At 46.8% G+C, this 21887-nt stretch overlaps 1 protein-coding gene across 4 annotated transcripts in view; it reads right to left on the reverse strand.

Annotated features, from left to right (window-relative positions):
• Positions 1–21887, reverse strand: part of KATNIP (katanin interacting protein) — a 193512-nt gene that overhangs the window by 169876 nt on the left and 1749 nt on the right. For all 4 annotated transcript variants that reach the window (XM_047087184.1, XM_047087185.1, XM_047087186.1 and 1 more), the window contains exon 2: positions 5231–5286. In XM_047087184.1, coding sequence (XP_046943140.1) covers positions 5231–5286 — 56 coding nt within the window. The remainder of the gene's footprint in view (positions 1–5230; positions 5287–21887) is intronic.

Below are 21887 nucleotides of genomic sequence, written 5' to 3' on the forward strand. Positions count from 1 at the left end.
ATTCCTTACATGTATTTATTTATATTATTTATTTATAGGTTTTTTTTTAATGTTTTATTTATTTTTGAGACCATGTGAGAAGGGGAAGGGCAGAGAGAGAGGGGGACAGAGGATCTGAAGCAGGCTTTGTGTGGACAGCAGTGAGTGTGATGTGGGGCTCAAACTCACAAACCATGAGATCATGTCCTGAGCCAAAGTTGGACACACAACCGACTGAGCCACCCAGGCGCCCCTATATGCATTGGTTTAGTATCAAAACCTGATCTGAACTGATATGAAACTCAGTGTTTTTCCCGCCTAGGATGAATATTCATATTTCCCTGCAGATATATTCATGTGTTTGATTATAGGGTGTTGTCCCAGACCATACTGGGATGGTATTACTTTCTAAATTCTAAAACGATGAAACATATTTGGCCCCAAAGGTGTCAAATGAAGAACTGCGTTTCTGAGCATTCATGATGGAGCACTGTACAGCCATTAAAAAAGAAAGAATGAGGTCTGTGCACATGGCCTGCTATGGAATGCTCTCTAAGACGTGTCATTAAGTGAAAAAAATAATGCCAGGAAAAAAAAAAAAAGCAGCATGTGTTGCTGTGCTATCAGGAGGACAGAGGACAGATACGCTCTGCATAGTTGTATAGCTACAGAATACTTCTGGAAGGACACATAAGACATTTCTTACCGCGGTTGCCTCTTGAGAGGGCATCTGGGGGACTGATAGCAGGAGCACTTATCCCTTAAACAGCCTTTGGTATTGACCATCAGGTCAGTCAGTCTCTCTTTCTGCCTCTGAACTGGGAGAAGGAACAGCTGGTAGGGAAGAGAATCAGGACAATGACAGGTGCACAGACAAGGGGGAGCAGCGGCATGTCCCTGGTGGTACACAGAGAGGCCTGTCCAGCTTTCCCCATCCCTGGAGGCAGCCTGAATCCTGGACTCCCTCCTTCCTTGTGTTCCCTTGAGATCCGGTTCCTCCTCTGCTTGGCAAAGATGGAAGGAGTCTCTAGTCCTTGCACCGAAAGGCTCTGCTCAGCAGCAGGAAGGGCCGTGTGTGCGTGCGCGTGCGCGTGCACTTGTACGTGCATACAAAGGGGAAGCTTAACGTTTTCTAGGTGGTTGAGTTAAATGACTTTTGCAGTCCTTCACAAAGTGAGCTTAGCAGACGGGTGTGCTGGGAAGAGCATTTTTCAGAATCTCCAATCGGCTGCAAAAGAAGGCAGTCCGTCGTCACGGGAGCCTCTCAGACTGGCTCAGGGCGGGGGGGTGCATGAGCTAGCCTGCCTGGGGCCCACCCGCCTGGGGGCGCACAGCCAGGAGACTGGAAGGCTGGAATCAGTCCAAAGTCCAGCTGGAGCAAGGGAGACCCCTTCAGCAAGAAGCACAATCGTGCACTCTGTCCAAGGGCATGGGTACCTCTCCGTTAACTGCCAGACATGCTAAGAAATGGTTAAAATAACGTAACGCCTAACGTTTATGGAACGCTTAGGATGGGTCCTGGCACCGCGCGAGGTACTTTAACACGTTACTGCCTAGTAGACACAATCTCGGGAGGACAGGGGTCAAGAGAATCGTCCAAGGTCCTATGGCTGGGATTTGAGGCAGAGGCACATGTGGCTACTAATTCGGTCTCCGGGAGTCCCTGTGTCTCTGTGCAGCAGGACAAGTCTCCAGTGCCACATCGGTGAGCCCCACGGTGCCGTGGCCACCAGTACGGACGCTGGAGGGGCGACGAATCAAGATCTGTTCCCTCCTCGGTGGTTTTCTTTTTTACTTTTTTAAACACTGTGTGATAAATTTACTTCCTAATGATTTTTGAGTAAACTACAATGACCACAATTTCAAAGTCATTAATAATTCATGACCGAGGGCCATAAACACTATATAATCTCCACAGGCAAGAAACCACGAATACTTGTTAGCGACAAGGCTGAGAATATCTTTGCCAGCTAAACGGAAGTACGTACCCGCTTCGAGCTACGCCTCCCATACGCGTTTCAGAAATGACCGCAGCCCTTCCAAAGCCTGGGTTCCAGCCTTCTTTCCCTCCTCCAGCACCCCACCCCCTGGGGTTTTATCTGTGCCTGTGGCACGGCTCGAGGACTGAGGTGTCCCGGGGCCAGGCAGCCAAGCAGAGCTCAGGGAAGGATCTGAACTGACGGCCAGGGGTTACTTACTACGGATCAACCACTGGCTTTCACCTGTGGTTGCACACCGGAACCCCCTGGGGGGTGGTCACAAAATTCCGAAGCCTGGGTCCCACCCCTGGAGATTCCGATTTAACTGGTTTGAAAAGAGGCCTGAACTTCGGGGTATTTAAAAAGCTCCTGGGGAGTCTAATGTGCAGCAATGTTGGTGACCACTGCCACGGTGTGGTTGCTGCTCTCTCTTGGCCACCGAGCAGGTGTGTGTGGAGGCAGGCATGGCAGAATGGAGCGCCCCACCGAAAGGAGCTCTCCTCAACACCAGCCATTGCCCGGTGTTGCCTTAAGGGAATAAGGCCTCTGTGGTCATTCTCCATTTTAGCAAAGAAGCCAGAAGTGCGCATTGTTCTGTGAAAATTGTAAATGCGGATGCCTAATTTTTAAAAAAGGTGTAATGGGGGAGGGTGTCTGGGTGGCTCAGTTAAGCGCCCAACTTCGGCTCAGGTCAAGATCTCACAGTCTGTGAGTTCGAGCCCCGCGTCGGGCTCTGTGCTGACAGCTCGGAGCCCGGAGCCTGCTTCGGATTCTGTGTCTCCCTCTCTCTCTGCCCCTCCCCCACTCATTTTCTCTCTCTCTCTCTCTCTCTCTCTCTCTCTCTCTCAAAATAATAAACATTAAAGATTTTTTAAAAAATAAATAAAAAATTGTAATGGAGTCCGGGCCAAATAAAACACATCTTTGGGCTGAATTTGGCTGGCAAGTTCATTGCAAACAGCCTCCCCTCCTCCCCTCACCATGCTGGCCCATGACGGCGGCACGGAGAAGTTCCCAATCCCAACCGGGGGAGGAAACGGCACGTTCACCTGCCACGGCGCGAGCCGGCCCGTGTCACCTGACCACCGGAGGAACACGAAGAACCTCCCTGTCTGCTTGTTCCCACGAGCTTGTCTTTTCCTTGCCGTTCATGGTGACGGAGTCTGATCTATACCCGGCATCCTGTGTAAGGCACAGAGTGTCAGGAAGAGCAGATTTCACAGGTGGCGTGGGAGGGATGCGGAAAGGGGAGGAAGGTGGAAAAAAGCACGTTATATCAAGATGAGCATCTGCCAGCTTTTGCCATTAGTTTCCTTCTCCTATTTTTCTAACCAAACAAAAGCCCTGTGAGGAGAACCAGCACCCTCTTTTTCAGAAAGGCCTGAAACCATTTTAAATCTCTCAGATATTGTGATAAATATCTCCACTCTCTTGGTTTGTTTGGTTTTTGTTTGTTTGTTTGTTTCTCGTTCCAAGCTCTTCGCCAGGCGGAGTGATCTGAAATGCTCTGGGGCAACTGGCAGGATGGGAGTAGCCAAGAAAGCGGCAATTAGGAAGCCCTGTTGCCAAGGAGAAAGACTGAGGAGGAAAAGAGTATCTCAACTAGTTACCCGCTGCTCTGCTTTGTTGATTCCCAGCAAATTTCTTAATGCAGATAAATGGGACGCTGTTACTCTGTGATCAAAAGCCTCGGTTAGGTCGAAACAATTCATGCCTGGCTTGGGAACGGGGAGCGGGGGGCGGGGGGGTGCTTGTCCCCCCACCCCCAGGTCACGTCACCAAGGGGGGGGGGACCAGGAGCCTGCGGGCCTGTGCTCACTCCTGTTCCGGGCTCCTCTGCCCCCCCCCCAGTCTCTGGAAAGACTTTGCGGGAGACGTGCACATCTGTTCCTGCTCCCAGAAAAATGTTCTTACCAGAAAGGAGTGATGGAATCCACCCCGGCTCAGTTTCTAGAACGTCCACTGGGGCTGACACTTAAATCTTTTTAGTAGCGCCAAAGTCCCTAAGTTATCTCTCAGCCCTCGTCCCAGGTAGGCTGCTTGAATGAGAAGAAAACCCACGGTGGCTGTCTGGCTACGGTTGAGAAAGGAGACAAGAGGGGGTGGGATGACAGCCATCGCAAAGGCCCTTTGCAGTCCAACCCCAACCTGCCTCCTCAGAGCTGGTTTGGGAGGCCAACACAGAGGACACAGACATGGAAAGAGAAAGACCAAGTGTTGTGGCCATTTCTGAGCCCCTGGACCCAGCTCAGCCTGGGAAGTTCCTTTTCATTGTTGGAATTATGTCACTTTACAGGCAAGAGTGTTAACACGTAAGTGTTGATGAATTTCAGGATTGGTCGATACTTATGACGAGCCACACGCCTGCATACCCATGTACCCCTACACTCGTCTGTGGCTAAAGACTCCAATTCAAACTCCCATGAGCTTGAAGATGTCATCAAAGGGCCCTGCAGTGACCTATGGGTCCTTGCTATCACTGTGTACTCCCAGGCTCAGCTACTCTTGCAACTTTCCCTATTCGTGTCTCTCTGACTTTGACTTTGACCATGCTGCACACCCCGAGACCAGGGCTGTGTCTCTCTCATCCCTGGTGCCGGGCACAGAGCAAGTGGGCTCGGTGTGGCAGGTTGCAAGAAGGGCCACAGTATCTGTAGATTTCTCACCCAGAGGTGAGACCTATTTCCCCACCCGGCGAATCTGGGCTGGCCTTGTGACCTGTTTTAAGGAAACAAAGTAGCAGTAGTGACACCAGCTCGGGGGGGTCCAGCAGCTTCCAGTCTTCATGTGCGTGGCCCTGTGAACCTCCACATGAATAAAGCTGGCTGCCTTGCTGGCGGACGAGAAAGCATTCAAAGAGAGCTGAAGCACACTACTGATGCTCAGCCATCCCCAAGGCGACACGGCGGCTCAACTGCAAAAGCCTGAGTGAGTCCAGCGGAAATCAGCAGACCTGCCCAGCTCCAATGGCCGACCCACAGAATCACCAACTGAATGCACAGTTCTTGTTCCACATCCCCGAAACGTGGGTTTGGGATTGCTCAGTTACACAGACAAAGCTAACTGACACACTTCCTAAGAAATTGTCACTACAATGTAGCGACACTTTGGTTGAGAGCTCTAATTGCCAGCTAGCATTTGGTCCCGGATTCAAGCTGGAGACTCAGAGGGAAACAAGAAGGAAATCCAGGAAAACTTATTCACCAGCATGCTCCCTCAGGTGCCTTCAAACAGAGTCGCCTCCCACCCACCCTCACCAGTGACACATTTACCTCTTTTTTCTCCCGCGAGCAGGACCGGCTTCTGTCAGCCTTCCGTGGAATCTGACCTGTGGCAGTTCAAAAGCAGAACCAGAGATTAAGGCTCTTTTAAAACAGCTAGTTTATCACCGTGAAAGCTTTTTATTTGCAAACTGAATAGACGGGACCAATCATAATCAAATGATTTTAAGAAAATGTAGCCTATTATTATAGTGGGAAAATGGCATGCTCTTGAAATAGACCAACGGCAAGGAAATGGTAATTCACACGCTCACGTTATTTGACTGTAATGAACAAAGCCTCAGCTCTTTAATCTGGAACATTATCTGCACTCTGCAAGGGCCGACTGTAGATTTCCCAGTCGAATTACATTTTTATTAAATTGTTTGGAATTATATAAAATGCCTTCCACAAAAATGCCTTCCACTGTGCGCATACACATAACCTTTGATGAGTGCACACCAATGTGCTTCACCAAACCCCCAAACTCAACACCTAGGTGATGGTGCAGATGTGAATTAGCAGTAATCACCCGCATCTCCCATATAACAGGTAATTTCAGAGAGAATGTTGCTTTTCTTAGAAAACTGGAAGACTAACATTTGAGAGTGCGCATAAATTCAACAGCTCAACATCATTATGTTTAAATATGCTGTTCCAAATGCAGTTTTCACAACTTTTATGGAAGTGTCCATTGTAAAAGGATTCCTTGATGGAAAATTAATGGATGGCCTTGGTTTTAAAACACAAAGTGGGAACCTCTGTGCTTTGGCAACGTGTCTTCCAAACTATCCGGCCTCACTCTTGGGTGGAGATTTATGAGGAAATCACAACCACGTGTCCCGTGAGCCAAGAGCACGCCAAAGCAGGAGGAAGAAGGCTTAGTGATGACTCATCAAGAGGCAAGAAGTGGGGACCGAGTCTCAGAGGAAAGATGTTTGTCTCTGGTTGTGGTCGCTTCTGGTAGGTCTACACAGGTGTGGGGGACCTCATAGCTGGTGATAAAGCACAAGTCAAGGGATGATGCTCTTTCCAAGAAAGTGAAAATAAGGGGAAAAGCAAAGGTCCACAGATGACCCTCTGACCATGGCCAAATTTTGGCACCAATATTATAAAAGGATCTAGAAAAGAGGCCGCTGGAGAGTGCATAGACACTCTGGATTACACAGCATCGTGGTATGATAGACGTCTTCTGGGTTGTCTGCTCTGCTCACAGGGACACCCTAAACTGCTTCCTTCTCTCTCACTCTCCTCCCTGTCCTCAGCGGGGAGCTCCCTGGCAGCCATGACGTGGTACAGGACCCCAACCCCAGTATGGCGCACTGGGGGTGGGCCCCTGACCCAACCACAGTCGATCAGAATGCCAGCCCCAGGAATTTGACATTGGTTTGGAAAGACAGAGAAGACAGAGGGCCAGAGCAGGGCTATTTCCACCTGTGAACTTTGATGCGGTCGGCACCCTCCTGCCTTGGGGGACAGACTGACATAGAACGCCAAGGCAGAAAGAACAGATCTGAAATTGACTGCATACCTGTCTTTGCGTTCCACAGACACCCACTTAATGTACCACTGACATGCTGGATGCCAACAGCGGGGGAAGGCCGTATGTGTGTGCGGACAGCGGGTATATGACACCTCTCTGTACTTTCTACTCAGTTTTGCTATCCATCTAAAATTGCTCTAAAAAAGCTTATTAATCAAAAAAAGAAAAAAAGACCCAGAATCAGGGATCAGGTGATCTGGGTCGTTGGGCCAATTTTATCCCAACCTCCTGCCCCCTGATGCTCTGGAGCAGGAACTAGGGTGGACAGCACCCAGAAACCCTTGTCCACACCTGCCTTAGCTGTCAGTCAAGGGACTCGTCGTAGGCCTGAAGGCCAACAAGAGAGGATGGCATGTCGGGTGGTAGGGCACACGGGGCAGCACCAGGAGCCCGAAGATTGGCCTGGAGCTCGAAGGGGACAGAGAGGGTTGGAGACCAGGGTGTTCTACAGAAGCAGTCCCGAGGCGAGTAGGATGCCAGTAGGAGCAAAAAGGGCCCAGAGTGAAGCTGGGGAGAAGGAAAGCAGAGCTAGCCCAGGGGCAAACAAGGCAGTCCCCAGAGCCTGGCTACAGCTCCTCCAATGCTAGTCAGACACTTGCCAAGGGACCTGGTCCAGTGGACAGCTGACCAGTTTACGGGAGCTTGGACAAGTCACAGGATCCCACAGGACCTCTCTGGGCCATATTTTCTTCCTATTTTTTTTTTTTTTAATTAAAAAGAATTTTTTTTAACGTTTATTTTTGAGAGAGACGGGGCATGAGTGGGGGAGGGGCAGAGAGAGAGGGCGATACAGAATCCGACGCAGGCTCCTCCAGGCTCTGAGCTGTCAGCACAGAGCCCGAAGCAGGGCTCAAACCAAGAACCATGAGATCATGACCTGAGCCGAAGTCAGATGCTGAACCGACTGAGTCACCCAGGTGCCCCATTTTATTTTTAAATTTTAAATGAGAGTTAGGCTAAATCACCTCTGGGGTTGCTTTTCATCTCTAAAATTCTGTTACGCCAACAGAGAACAGTAAGAAAAGTCTTAAGGTGGGCCATAAAAACAAAACATTAATACAAAGAACACAGAGCTTGACTACTGAATTTTGAAAGCAAATCTCTCTCCTGGAGTTCGTTAGAAGGTTCTTATTCATGGGGCGCCTGGGTGGCTCAGTTGCTTAAGCAACCAACTCTTGATTTCGGCTCAGGTCAAGATCCTGCGGTTGTGGGATCGAGCTGCGCGTTGGGTTCCGCCGTGAGCGTGGAGCCTGCTTGGGATTCTCTCTCTCCTTGTCTCTCTGCCTCTTCCCCACTCACGCTCATGCACTCTCTTTCTCTCAAAATAAATAAATAAACTTCAAAAGGAGCTTCTTGTTCATTAAGTTGGGAAACAATTTGCTTACTTTCCAGTGAAGAAAATTCACTCTAATTGTACACGCTTTTTCCCTAACGCCTGTGTCCTCAGGCCACAGAGCCCCTCTCTCTCTGTTCCAGGAAGCTCAATGTGGAGACTGCTCCTTCTCACCAAGGACGGAAGAAATGAGATTACATTGCCCCTGTCTACTGCACTTAGCTTCTCGGAGTATCTTCCTACTTATATCTCGTTTTATTCTCATGACAGTCAGGGAGGGAGGTGGAAGAAGGTGACATTAATATCAATAAGTGCTGCTTGCAAAATTAAGGGGGTGTTCCCCTGCATTTTGCAAGGTGACCTGTCAGCTTCAGCCATGAGACGATAAATAAGGCCAAATGTAAATGATACACGTGTACGTCGCGTTACAAAACCGATGTGTGCCTGGGGAAAAGGAAAAAAAAAAAAAGGGGGTGTGAATGCATATAATACTACGCTCCCACTTACGACTTCAGAGAGATTTTATCTGCACTTTGGATTTATTTTCAATGGTTCGAGGATTCTGACACTTTGGTTTTACTTTGCTCTGGAGGCAGATAATAACATTCATCGCTGCCATTTAGAAGGGAGGTGCATCTTGCTTGGATGCCAGCTTCTGAAGCCAGCAGGCGAGGGAAAACCAGCGTCAAAATTACCCTCAAAAAAGCCTTAAGCCCCCTGTGAAGTGCAGTCCACAGGACACAGCCTTTTACGTCCACTGCTGTGGACTACTTAGGATGTGAAATGTACGGTGCATGATAAAAATACATATGCCTGATATCATTTGATGGTATTTCTAATTAAATTATTCATATTGTAATTACTCCCTCTATTTTTCCTTTAGGGTAGAAGAAGAGTGGCAGCGGGGGAGGCTGAGGACCAGGCACCAAGTTCAAGAATGTGAATGCTCCACTGAACCGGACACCTACTATGTGCCAGGTTCAACACACAGCCTTCATCCCCTGCATCCTCAGAACCACTCCTGCAGGTCAGGGGTCAGCGAACTTGTCTTGTAAAAGGCCAGACGGTAAAGATTTTGGCGAGAGAACAGCTACAGACTATATGTAAACAAATGGGCGCAACTGTGTTCCAATAAAACTTTATTCACAAATGCAGGCTGCAGGCCAGTTGTCAGCCCGGTTGGTCACAGTTTGCTGACTCTTGCTTTAGATGCACAGCACCATGGGGCGCTTGGGTGGCTCCGTCAGTAAAGCATCCAACTTCAGCTCAGGTCACGATCTCACAGTTTGTGGGTTCGAGCCCTGCATCGGGCTCTGTGCTGACAGCTCAGTGCCTGGAGCCTGCTTTCAGTGTCTCTCTCTCTCTCTGTCTCTCTCTCTCTCTGTCTCTCTCTCTCTCTCTGCCCCTCCCCCACTCATGCTCTCTCACTCTCTCTAAAACAATAAATAAACATTAAAAAAAACAGGTGGACAGTACTATGCCCTTGGCACAAACCAAGGAAGAAATGAGACACAAACTTTGAGTGAGTGATTGAGCTGCTTTTTCAAGGCCACACAAATGTATCTTGTAAGTGACAGGGCTCAGTGTGCTCCTAATCATGAGCGTCACTAACATTATCACAATCACAAGCATGTTAATCGCTGCCATTACCATGTGAGCTCACCTTAGTCAGGTTTACTATGTGCCCGGCACTGAGCTCAAGGCTAAGTACGTGAACCAACTCATGTGCTCCTCTCAGCTACCCAAGAAATAGGCACTATTATCGTCCCACTTGTCAGATGCGGTCACTGAGATCCAAAGAGGTTAGGAAGCTTGCCCAGTATCACGCAGCTAGTGACTAGAGAAGCCTCAACCTGGATCTGAGCAGTCTGGCTCCAGAGCCTACGCTCCTAACCACCGGGCCACACTGCTCCTCAGTCAGGGCTTTGAAGACAAGTACAAGAACACCAGAGTGTGCCGGGGAGGGAGTCTGATTTGTGGAATTCTTTCTGCGATGCAGCTTTTGAGTGTACTTTGCACTCCTAGAGCAATTCATAAGGGGGTTAGATAAAAATGATTCCCCAATTATCCAAGAAGATGGCGTTGCCGGCCAGCCAGGTAAATGCCATAAAGTGGCCAAAACGGTAAGGCTCGGCATTAGACGTTCACTCCCATCTACTCAAGTGAAATGCTCAGCCTCGGCAGAAAGAGTTGGGCTTTGGAGAACAAATTCAGTGTAAAGAGGGGCCATGCAGGGACCTCCCCAGTGCAAAGGAGCTTCGAACAAAGAGCTTGTTTCTCTCCACTGGGGTATGGTGCCGCCATGAGGTTACTCAAATGAGCCGATTTCTTCTGTTGTCCAAATACGAGGGCTTATGTTGCTCTCATTTTATATATCTCTGGAACTTTATTTAAATGACAAACATCTCACTGAAATACCACTTACTCTCACCAATCCGACTGGCAAAAATCAGAGGCTTGACAAGATAGCGTTGGCGAGAGCTAGAAAGCTGGTGGGAGCTTTGAGCATTGCTGGGGGAAGTACAAAATGACAGACTCCCTTTGGAAAGGTGTTTTGACAATATCCTCAAAAGTACGAATGCATTTTTCCTTTGGGGCTAGCAATATCGCTTCCAGGAATCTACTATAAAGAATCACCTCCACGAATGGGAAACAAATGCACAAGGGTATTCACTGTATCACAATTTGCAATAACAACTGTTGGAAATGATGGGTGAGTCCGTCAGTAGGGACTGGCTGAATAGGGTGAATCCACAAATGAAATGGAATGCTGGAAGAAAGAATGGGCAAGCTGCTTATATATAAGACAGTCATATGTCAAGTGAAAAAAAATCAATAGGCAGAAAGTATATGTAGGATGCAATCTTTTCTCTAAGAAAGAGGAAAAGAAGACTACATGGGTTCTGTTTGTATAGAGAACCACCCAGAGGTACATGCACAAATGCAACAGCTCACTGTCACTTTATCTGACGTTTATATATTTATTTTGAGGGAGAGAAAGCATGGAAGGGGCAGAGAGAGAGGGAGAGCGAGAGAATCCCAACCAGGCTCCGTACAGTCAATGCAACACCCAACGCGGGCTGGAACTCACGAACCGTGAGATGATGTACAAGCCTAAATCAAGAGTCGGATGCTTAACCAACTGAACAATCCGGGGTGCCTCACTGTTACTTTTTATATTGTTTTGATTTTTGAATGGTTTGGACCCATTTTCTATCGAGAAAATTAAAAGAAACTTAAAATATTAAATGTCCAAAAGCCAGATTCAAATTAAAAACAAAACCAAACCAAACAATGGGAAACGCTGTAGAATGTTCCCATGAGAGAACCTAAGAGGGTGGTCTACGGGGGGGGGGGGGGGAGAGGGGAGTAGCCTCTGTGAACTTCAGCACCCCGAAGCTTTGCCGGAAAGACAACGCGATATTTTAGGAAAAAGAAAAAAGCAAGAACAAGGAAAGGAAAATCGAGACCTGTCCGGATGGGTTGCCTGGGAATCGTGGTTTCCTAGTGCCTACAGAGCATCTACACGCGCCCCCCCCCCCCCACAACTCCATGTTCTTCCCCAGGTGAGAGCTCTTAAGATTCCCTATCATGCACAACAAAGCCACGTGGCTCAGAGAAGCAAAGTAACTTGCCCAAGGTCACAGAGCAAGGAAGGGGAAGAACCTGGTTAACAACCAGTCATTCGGGCTGCTAATCCAGTGTTCAGTACACCCTGGTGCCTGCCGGCACCCCCTTGTCAAGCCCAGGAATGGGAGCACCCCGCCCCCGCGTGCCTTCAGCCCCATGCCAGCTTTCTGGACCTTGATCGTGACTTCCACCTACAGCTTTGGTTTGCAAAGATACCTGTGGCAGAGTAAGGAGGCAGGGAGGCGGACCCAGAAGCCTACCCAGCCTCAAGGGCAATCACTGTTTGGCTCCTGCCGCCTGTTTCCATGCAGGAATGCGGGCCCCGGTCTTGTTGGATCAGATTTTTCCAGAAGTCCAGTCTTAGAAGACAGCTTCTAATTTTAAATATTGACAATTACAAAAAAAAAAATGTAAAGCTCTGTACAGATGCAACAAAACAGGCTTCTAGTTTCTAGCCTAATAGGTAACTAGGCAGAAGACTAGAAAATTTTCCATTATTTACCTCGATGCCGCGGAACCATGGCGGGGGGGGGGGGGGGGGGGAGGGGGGCGAGGGGGAGAGCTCTTTAAGGAAATTTCATCATAGCGACAGAAATCTGTTAGACAAAAAGCGTGACTGTTTGGAAGACAGGTAAACGTGGGCTCTGCGACACACTTTCAAATTCTTTCAAATTCCCCATGTGCTGCCTCCAGGCTGGTTCTGGGACTTGAAGTTACATTCTGTCTCCTGAAAGCCCGAAACAATATCCCTGTCACTCTTCCTTTGCATTTTCTGTGTAACTCAAATTCCCGGGACCCAGTTTACTGCCAAATTACCTGAGATAAACAAGTCATGCTAAGATCCTCTTTTCCTCTCCAAACCCAAACAGCAGCTGGCAGCTAGAAATGGTTATTTATAACCTGCACACTGTTATGCACATTTTCTTGTGCACTTCTAAAAATGCTTAGCCGTGCATTCTTTGGCTGCCTTCATAATTAGATGAGAGCCTGGGGACAATGCCGTGCGGTAGCAGAGAAGGTAGGCTCTGGGTCAGCCTGTCTGGCTCAGCTTCTCATTACCTGTTTGGAAACCCCGATACCGTAATTCCATTTCGGTCTATTGTCAGTGTTAAGACAGTACAAATGAAACGATTAGAGCAGTGCCCTGCACACAGTAGGTGATGGGGTTTGGAGTGGGGGTGGGGATCCGGAGCTGATGGCCAAGAAAGAATTCTTGAGATGTCTTTGGGGCAAAAAGCGGATTTATTAAAGCACGGGGACAGGGCCCATGGGCAGAAAGAGCTGCACTGGGGTTGTGAAGAGTACTATTATATACTATGGAGTTGGAGGAGGTAAAGTCAAGAGGAAGTTTCTTAAAAGGGATTTTCCATATGCTAAAGCCTCACAGATCACTGGAGGCCTAGCTATTGTCAAGCTAAGGTTGTTTTTCCCTCTAGCAAAGCATTAACATTAAGACCATAGGGAGTTCCTGGAGAAGGTTTTACTCTGCCTGCCTCAAGTGTTTGTCACCTGGCTGCAGGTTATAAGGAAATTTAATTTTACCTGCCATTTCCTTCTTGCCTTTGTTCCCCACATCACTATGGAGGGGAGGGTGATGTTGGGGCTCCAGGAAACAAGCCTATAGGTTTCTGGAGATTAGGCTATTGATAAGATTGCCTTTTTCTTGTAATTTACTAAGGTATTTGTAAATGGATGGAGACTCGTGTCCTGCGATCTGTATCAGTTAACCATTTGTTTTCCGTCCTTTCCTTTGTTCTTGGGCAGCCAGGAGTCCTCGAGGAATATACGTATCCCACCTGGGGTGGGGGATGGGTGGTATGCTAGCTTGTGCTTGGCCTTCGGCTTGCCTTATGCTCCCTCATCAGAAGAGACATCAGTAGACATCCCTGGAGTCTGTGAATGAATGAATGAATGAATGACCAAATTTTTTGAATGGATAAATGCTGGGAGGACAAGAGGTAAGAGTACGAGAAGCTGTAAAGACTTCATCTTCTCTCACAATGTATTTTCCTGATCCTTCCCCCCCCTGCTTTTTCTCAGATGGTGAAATGAAATATGACAAAGTGGGTTTAATACACCACTGGAGATAATTGGAAAATATTGATTTTTCTTCATTTGAAACGGTAAAGATAAGAAAGAGCCACACTTCTGTAATCTAATCAGTGGCTTATGTGACAACATGCTTCCCAGGCTAAAATGTACTTTGGTCGACCTCTGTATCCATCACACAAGTTCCCAAACGCATTCCAACTACACCCGCCAGCCCAGCCCCATCCTTCCATCCCAGCTCCTGGCTGAACACAAGTGGGGACACGGCGTTTGTGAATCTATGTGAGCACGTGTGTACACATACAAATTAAAGTGTCTTCTCAGTATTTGCCTTCCACACCCCCCACCCCAATGATCGGCAAAACAGCCCTGGAAACCGTAAGAAATGATGCATGAGATCCCCCAGAATCCTAAAGAAAAAGATACATTCCTGCCTCTGACAGCTAATTTTTACTGAGACCCTATCAAGTACTGGGTACCATTTTAAGAGCTTTATTTATGTTTATTTATTTTTGAGAGATAGAGAGTGGGGAAGGGGCAGAGAGAGGGGGACAGAGGATCTGAAATGGGCTCTGTGCAGCAGAAAGCTGCATGCAGGGCTCGAACTCACCAACCATGAGATCATGACCTGAGCTGAAGTTGGATGCTTAACTGACTGAGCCATCCAGGGGCTCTGTTAAGGGCTTTATTTTTTAATTTACTTTTTAAAGTAAACTTTTAAAAGTCTTTTTAAATTTTTTTTTATTTTAGAGAAAGAGAGGGAGAGAGTGCAGGAGTGGGGGAGAGGGTCAGAGGGAGGAGGGGGGAGAGAGAGAGAGAGGGACAGAGAGAGGGACAGAGAGAGGGAGAGAGAGAGAATCTCAAGCAGGCTTCACACTCAGTGCAGAGCCCAAGGCGGGGCTCGATCCCAGGACCGTGGGATCATGACCTGGGCCAAAATCAAAAGAGTCAGATGCTCAACTGACTAAGCCACCCAGGCGCCCCTTAAGGGCTTTAAATAGATGAATTCATATGATTCTCACGGCAGCCTTATGACGTATCCTCCTATTAATCTCTATTTTATAATTTAAGAGTCCAGGCACTGAGAGATGAAGTACCTAATCTCCCAAGGTCATGTGGCCTCAGGACCAGAACCCCCTTGGTCGGTCTCCGCACTCTGCTCCTTCCTCTCCTCTCCAAGATGAGGAAGGCTCACAGAGTGAGCACCTCTAACTTGAACAGGGAGAGCAGGAGAGCGAGTCCAATCCTCTGCCCTGGTTTTTTCAGAGTTGCCTTCTGCAGGCTTAAAATAAAATCTCCACCTCAAATCATGCAAGAGGCAGGACTTCCCACCACAAAGGCTCATCAGGAGGGAGGCTTTGCAATGGCGGCGGGGCGGGTACAGAAACGGATCCAGGCTGGTTCTCCCGCAAGTGGCCACCTTAACTCCCCAGGCCTCGGCCTCCACATCTGATAAATGACAGCAATCGGACCAGATCGGAAGTTACTCAACTGGCTGAATCCAGGCCACAGACATTTGTTTGGTCTCCATAATGTTTAAAAAAAAATTTTTTTTTTGCAGCCAACAGCTTGGGAGATTTCACATTTTAAAATCCTGAGTTCTGGAAAAAAAAAAAAAAAAGAAATCCTGAGTTCTGGATTGTTTTTGAAAAACTAGAAGATCTGGCAACACCAGGCTTGCCTTCCTGCCTGGCAACAGTTGTCAGGAGCCGGCAGATGGCTGGTATCCTCTGGTTCCTGGCCCCCTAGCTCTCTGTCTCGCTGCCACTTTGGTCTGACAGGCTTCTCCCTACAGTAAAGATGAAAGTGAAGGTCTGTGTGTCCACACCTCTAGCAAAAGTGAGAATCATTACCGTCATCACCCTAATTGCAGCTAGCACATTTATACTTACCGTATGCCAGGTCCTGATCTAAGGGCTTTGCATCCATGAACGCATTTAATTTTCACAATAACCCCAGGAGATGGAACAATTATTATCTCTTTTCTACAGATGATGGAGGTATGGAAGAGGCTACATGCTTCAAGGAATTAGTAGACAATCGAGTCCTTTATGACATTGAGGAATAGTCCCAGGTATGCAAAGTGTACGTAGGTGTTGAAAGAATCTGACATCAAGCAGCATAATGAAATAAACCCCAGTCACTGTGGTCATTTACATTACCTGCCTGGACCCTGCAGGCTTCTAAACCTGTATTCCTGCACGGGATCCTCAGAGTTTGGAAATCTATCAGATTCCCTGGACTAGATCTGTTAAGTCCCTCCTGGACCTAACTGTCTGTGATTTTAGGTAGGTTCATAAAAAGGTACATAAATAGTTTGGGATTCTTGAGAGAGTGTGTGCGTGCGTACACACACACACACACACACACACACACACATATCGCATTGCAAGGTCACTCAGAGTTTATAAGAGTGTGGTGGTCCCTGCAGGGCTTCTGTGGTTGGTGACCAGTCATCTGTGATGCCCCATCTTCCTGCCTGGTGCTGCATTTGCCTATAACCCTCCAGTGACATGTTAAGTCTCCAGAGAATCCATCAGCTACGGGGGGTCAAGGCAGCATCAGAGTTAGAAATGAGGCAGGAGATAGGGGTGATGGTGACTCACTGGGGCAGAAAATGGGGGAAGAATGCTAGCTGAAAAATAGAGGGAGTACAGACTAACAGAGGCCAGGGGTACAGTAAAGGTAGCCAGGTCAGGACATATTATTAGGACTGGGTTGAACTACTCCAAAGGGCAACGTCTGGGGGAAAGAGGAAGATTGAGCTGCAAGGACTTCTTCCCTGCCTGCTTTATGGAGACCAGCTACCAATTCGCTAAGGGACAAATCAGTTCATCTCTTCCCTGATTATGACGTCAGCCAAGCAAACACTCATGTACATCTCCCTGTGCCACTCCTTGGGCCAAATGTTGGGCCTATATAAAGGAACAGGAGTGGGTCTCTATCCCAAAAGAGGAGAAAAGGCTCGGAGCCCAACACCTGTAATATAGCATGGGACATGAGGGCTATGGGATCCCGTCATGTGGGAGGATTAATTCAGCAGGTGATGTCGGTCACCATCATCTACAGCGTGGAGGTGACTTGAAAGAAGGAGACAGCTGGCAGGGAACACAGCAAGGGAAAGGCAGGGAGGTGGAAAAGAATATAGCATATGCAAGAAACAGCCAGTTTTCCGAGGTGGCTTGGGCAGGGGTTAATTTTCAGGTGCCCATAGGCTCAGGCGAATATTCTCAATGCAAGAAAAGAGCACTTGATGACAGGTGCTACCAGCCAGAAGAGGTCAAACTGTCATCACATGTCCAAGACCAAGGGGTGACCAATGTTCAGTGCTGGGGACCAGGGCTGTTTGGGAATGCAGGCCCAGCAGGGCCAAAGCACCCTTCTATCAAGAGACTAAATAGCCCCGGTTTTTATGGGAAATCACTATTTTTAAATATGGGAAAACACATCAACGGACCCAGTTCAGCCCAGTATAATACCTCTGGGCAGGAGGGTGGGTGGGTAGGTGGGTATCTAAATATGAGGTTAGAGACCAGCAGACCAACCAAGGGACAGGGGAAGGGAAAGACACTGTTTCCCCAGGGAAATTCTCTGATTTAAGGTGCTGTGTCTGATTTAAAGCTACAAGGGTCAAGCCGTTCAAATCCCACGGGGCATCAGCAGTCAGTCCAGTGCTATTGAGGGCAACTGATACTTCCTTACTCTTATATAAAGTGATCTGTAAACAGCACCAAGCTCCAGCTTCCAAGCAACCATACTGCTCCTTGTAAGCCCTCTCTTACGTGTAAACAGAGGAGCAGCCACAGAGTCAGATCCTGAGGGAGCCAAGAGCAAGGGTCAAGGGCAATGCCTTTCTTTTTTTATTTGCTTTTAAGAGAGAGAGAGAGAGAGAGCGCGCGCGCATGGGCAGGGGAGGGACAGAGAAAGAGAGGGAGACAAAGAATCTAAAGCAGGCTCCAGGCTCTGAACTGTCAACACAGAGCCCGATGTGGGGTTCGAACCCATGAACCATGAGATCGTGACCTGGGCGAAAGTCAGCCACTTAACCGACTGAGCCACCCAGGCGTCCCCAGGGCAGTGCCTTTTAAACTGTTTGTTCTTCCACCAGCCTAAGAGGGAGCCTCGCCAACAGACTCATCCCCTAGATGACACCCTGGCGACACCCTGGCAGGGACAAGTTTGAAACAGGTCTTTGACGACATACTCTAGACATACGTATATTCTAGAGTGCGCGCTTTATTTGGCGGAGTCCTGGTTCTGCTACCTGCTGGCCACGTGGGTGCAAATGGGCCCAATTACAGTGAGTAGCATATGGAGCTGTCTCAAGCATCAAATCGAATGGATCTCCCATGGAAGGAGTCAGCAAACCTTTCCAGTGAAGGACCAGATAGTAAATACTTCCGGCTTTGTGGGCCATACGGTCTCTGTCACAACAAATCAGCTTTGCCAACGACGCATGGAAACAGCCACAGACTGTGTGCATTTATATGCAGAGGGGGCTTAGCTATGTTCCAATAAAACTTTATTTGCAAAAGCCGGCAGTGAGGCAGATTCCTTTGAGAAAGGGGAAGACCTTCACGAATGTCATCTTCCAGGAACTCCCAGGTTGGATTCTAGTTATCTGTTTATGACTGGCTTTCTCACCAGACTATGAAGTTCTTTTTTTTTTTTTTTTTTTTTAGTTTATTTATTTTGAGAGAGACAGAGACAGAGTGAGTGGGGGAGGGGCAGAGAGAGGAAGAAAGGATCCCAAGCAGGCTCTTCACCATCAGCCCAGAGCCCTACGAGGGGCTCGAACTCACGAGCTGTTGAGATCATGCCCTGAGCTGAAACCAAGAGTTGGACGCTCAACTGACTGAGCCACCCCAGACCGTGAAGTTCTTAAGGGCAGGGAATACATCCCCCTCTTTTTTTTCAGATTGAAACTAAGTGAACAAGCATATACAGCACAGTATGCCCCACAGGAATAATTCATAAGGATTCCAACATTGCCCAAGTTAACATGAGAGTAGAATTGTTTCTTCAGATGCCTATGGGGCCCAGGCAGGGAACGCAGGCAATGGAGTTCAGGTAGGTGGCCAGTCAGGTAGGTGCTGTGACAAATTGGAAAGGGCACCTCCCTTCTAAAAGGGTGGTCTCCGTTAGCTCTAGCTGTGAGGAGGTTGTTGCCTACAGAATTCTGATTCGGTGCTGAGAGACTTCATTGATTTTCAAAGAAAATCCCACAATCAGATATTTATGAGAAATCTCCCAATCTTCCAATGTTGACAACTCATTCAAAAATTGAAAAAACAAAACATTATGGGCCAAGTAAACAAGATTGTGGGCTCATTCGTTCGGAGGCCCCCAGTGTGTAACCTCTAACATAAAGAATTCGTTTTCAAATTTGCTACATCTTTCTTTTTTTTAAAGGTGAAAAATGTTGGAACTAATATGTTGAAAAAAAGAACTTTACAGGAAGTTTTAAGAGTAATACAATGAACTCCCCTTCGCCTGGATCCAGTCTCAATCATCTTGAGATCTCTGGATTCCGGTGCGCAGAAGGCACTGGAACGTGGAGTTACTAAATGAATGCCCTAAGGAAGAACAAGCAAACCGTGCTGTGCCAAGTTCCTGTAGGTTAAAATCACAGCTGGGGATGAATACTGCGAAATAGGGAGAGGGGAGAAATGAACCCGACTCAAGGATGGGCGCAAAGAAGGAACGAAGACAGAACAGACAAAGAGATTACATGGACCACGTGTTTATTTTGCCTGCTGAATGCTTGCTTTATTTTATTTCATATCATTTTTGGCTTGGCTTATTTTAGTAGCAAGGGAAACAGACAAATCACCAGGAGCCCAGGTGAATACCACACCAGAATGAAACAGACCAGACACGTGGATAGCATACTTCCAACAAAACCTTACTGGTTCACTCGTCGCCCGTTTTGCAGTTTGGGCTTATTTAGACAAGCTAGGCTAAATTTCATCTTGGCGTTATTAATTCTATGAGAAAGTGTACTAAGCAAATGAACAGTATAAGCAGGGGAAATGTTGAATATTTGCTCTAGGGAGAGCAAAAGCAAATGAACAGCTTTAAAATCCTTTCTAATTATGTTGATGTGCTGAACTTTTGTCTAATTATTATGTTCCTTGAAAACTGAGTAGAAAATTTTTTTTTCCTAAACCATATTTTAAAAGCGCTGGGGGAAATGTGACTTTAACATAAAGATGAACCCTTCAGGGGCAAAAGACTGGGGGCACCTGGGTGGCTCTGTCTGTTGAGTGTCGGATTTCGGCTCAGATCATGATCTCACAGTTCGTGAGTTCCAGCCCCACATTGGGCTCTGTGCTGACAGCTCAGAGCCTGGAGCCTGCTTCAGATTCTGTGTCTCCCTCTCTCTCTGCCCGCCCTCCCCGCCCCCGACCCCCGCTCACGCTCTGTCTCTCTCTGTCTCTTGAAAATAAATAAACATCAAAAAATTTAATATATATCCGGGGCAGAAGACTCACACATTGCCAGTTTACTTTCAGGTAAATACAAAATGTAGCACGTCAGCTTTTCTTTTAAATAAACAGTGAGCTAGTTACAAAGATTATTATTTGCTAGAGAACTTCATCAGATTCCTTCCTCCCTCTTCCGCCAGCTGAAGTCTGCCCATTTGCAGCTAATGACAGCATTAGCTACCATGAGGAGCACTTTTTATATGCCAGACTTGGTGTTAAGTGCGTTCATGCGTAGTCTTGTTCAATTCACCATTGGGCTAGCAAACAAAACAAAGTAAGCCTTCTCATCAGCTTGACTTTATTGACAGGAAAACTGAAGCTCAGAGGGGGTAAGAATACCCATCAAGATATGAATCCACAGATACACGGCCCCCGAAATATATCAGTATTACATTATGATGTATTGCAGAGCCAGATAAAACCTGCCCAAAGTCAAAACCAATGGGTCAGGAAAAATGTTGTGAAAAACCATGGTGATTTGGACATGCAGAATTAACCAAACTACAATCCAGTTTGGGGATACTTGGTAGATACTTAAGCTTTTGTAAGTTTAGGAAGTAAACATCCTTTTGATAAGGCCTACCTAGTTGGCTAGAATCACAATTCATCACGGTATGCTTCACTTTACCCAACAGGTATGTGCGTACAAAATTGTTGTGTAAATCTAAGTTTTAAAAATAGTAATGGAAAAAGGGATCCTTTGAATGCTAAATCTAATCTTAGGGCAAATGCTTTCTTAAAAGAGAACAAGCTTTTCTTGTTTGTGACCAGTCTGAAAATTAACAGGTTCCTCTATTAGGCCATGATAATGTTCTAGGAGTGCTGACATGGTAACAACGTAGACTTCTTGAAAATGGCCTACAGCAATAGTTCTCAAACTATCTTCCACAGACCCTAGGAGGAAAAGAGATCCACAAAGACAAAACTATTCTCATCATAATTCTAAAGCTTTTTTTATTTACATCAGTCAATATTTGCACTGATGATGTGAAAGCAGCGGTAGGTAAAACTGCTTGTGGCCTGAATCTCTACGAGGCAGCAGCACCAAACTGTGTTATTAGTCATTATATTCTTTACTACCACATACTCACGATAAAACAAAACAAAACAAAAATCATTTTCACCTAAGAATATCCTTATAAAATAGTAGAAATTAATATTATTAAATTTCATTCCTTGAGTACACAACTTTTTAATACTGTGTGTGACAAAATGGGAAGTACACATCGAGCACTTCTGCTATGTGCCAAAGTACAACAGTTGATCCCAGAAAACACTCATGTGCTTGTTTGAGTTACCAGCTGAACTAGCCACGTATGATACTCAATGCCATTTGCACTTAAATGAACAACAAACTATCATTATTCAAACTTTTCTCAAATATATAAAAAAAAAAATGAGTCTGTCCCAAATACCCAACTGACAGTGTTTGTTGCCCAAATGAAAACTTGTTTCTTACTACCTTGAGTTTAACAGCTTACATGGTAGTTATATTAACAAATGTGATTTTTTTTGATATCATAATGACATTCTATTTGATATTAATAATGGAATTTTTAAAATGTCAACATTTGGAAGATTTGTATAACTCGGTAAATCAACATTTCCTAAATGACAAACATTTAA

The sequence above is a fragment of the Lynx rufus genome, unplaced genomic scaffold (genome assembly GCF_022079265.1).
Source record: "Lynx rufus isolate CCGP_SWC_20201006 ecotype Redwood Valley unplaced genomic scaffold, mLynRuf1.p SCAF_23, whole genome shotgun sequence".
Classification (NCBI taxonomy): domain Eukaryota; kingdom Metazoa; phylum Chordata; class Mammalia; order Carnivora; family Felidae; genus Lynx; species Lynx rufus.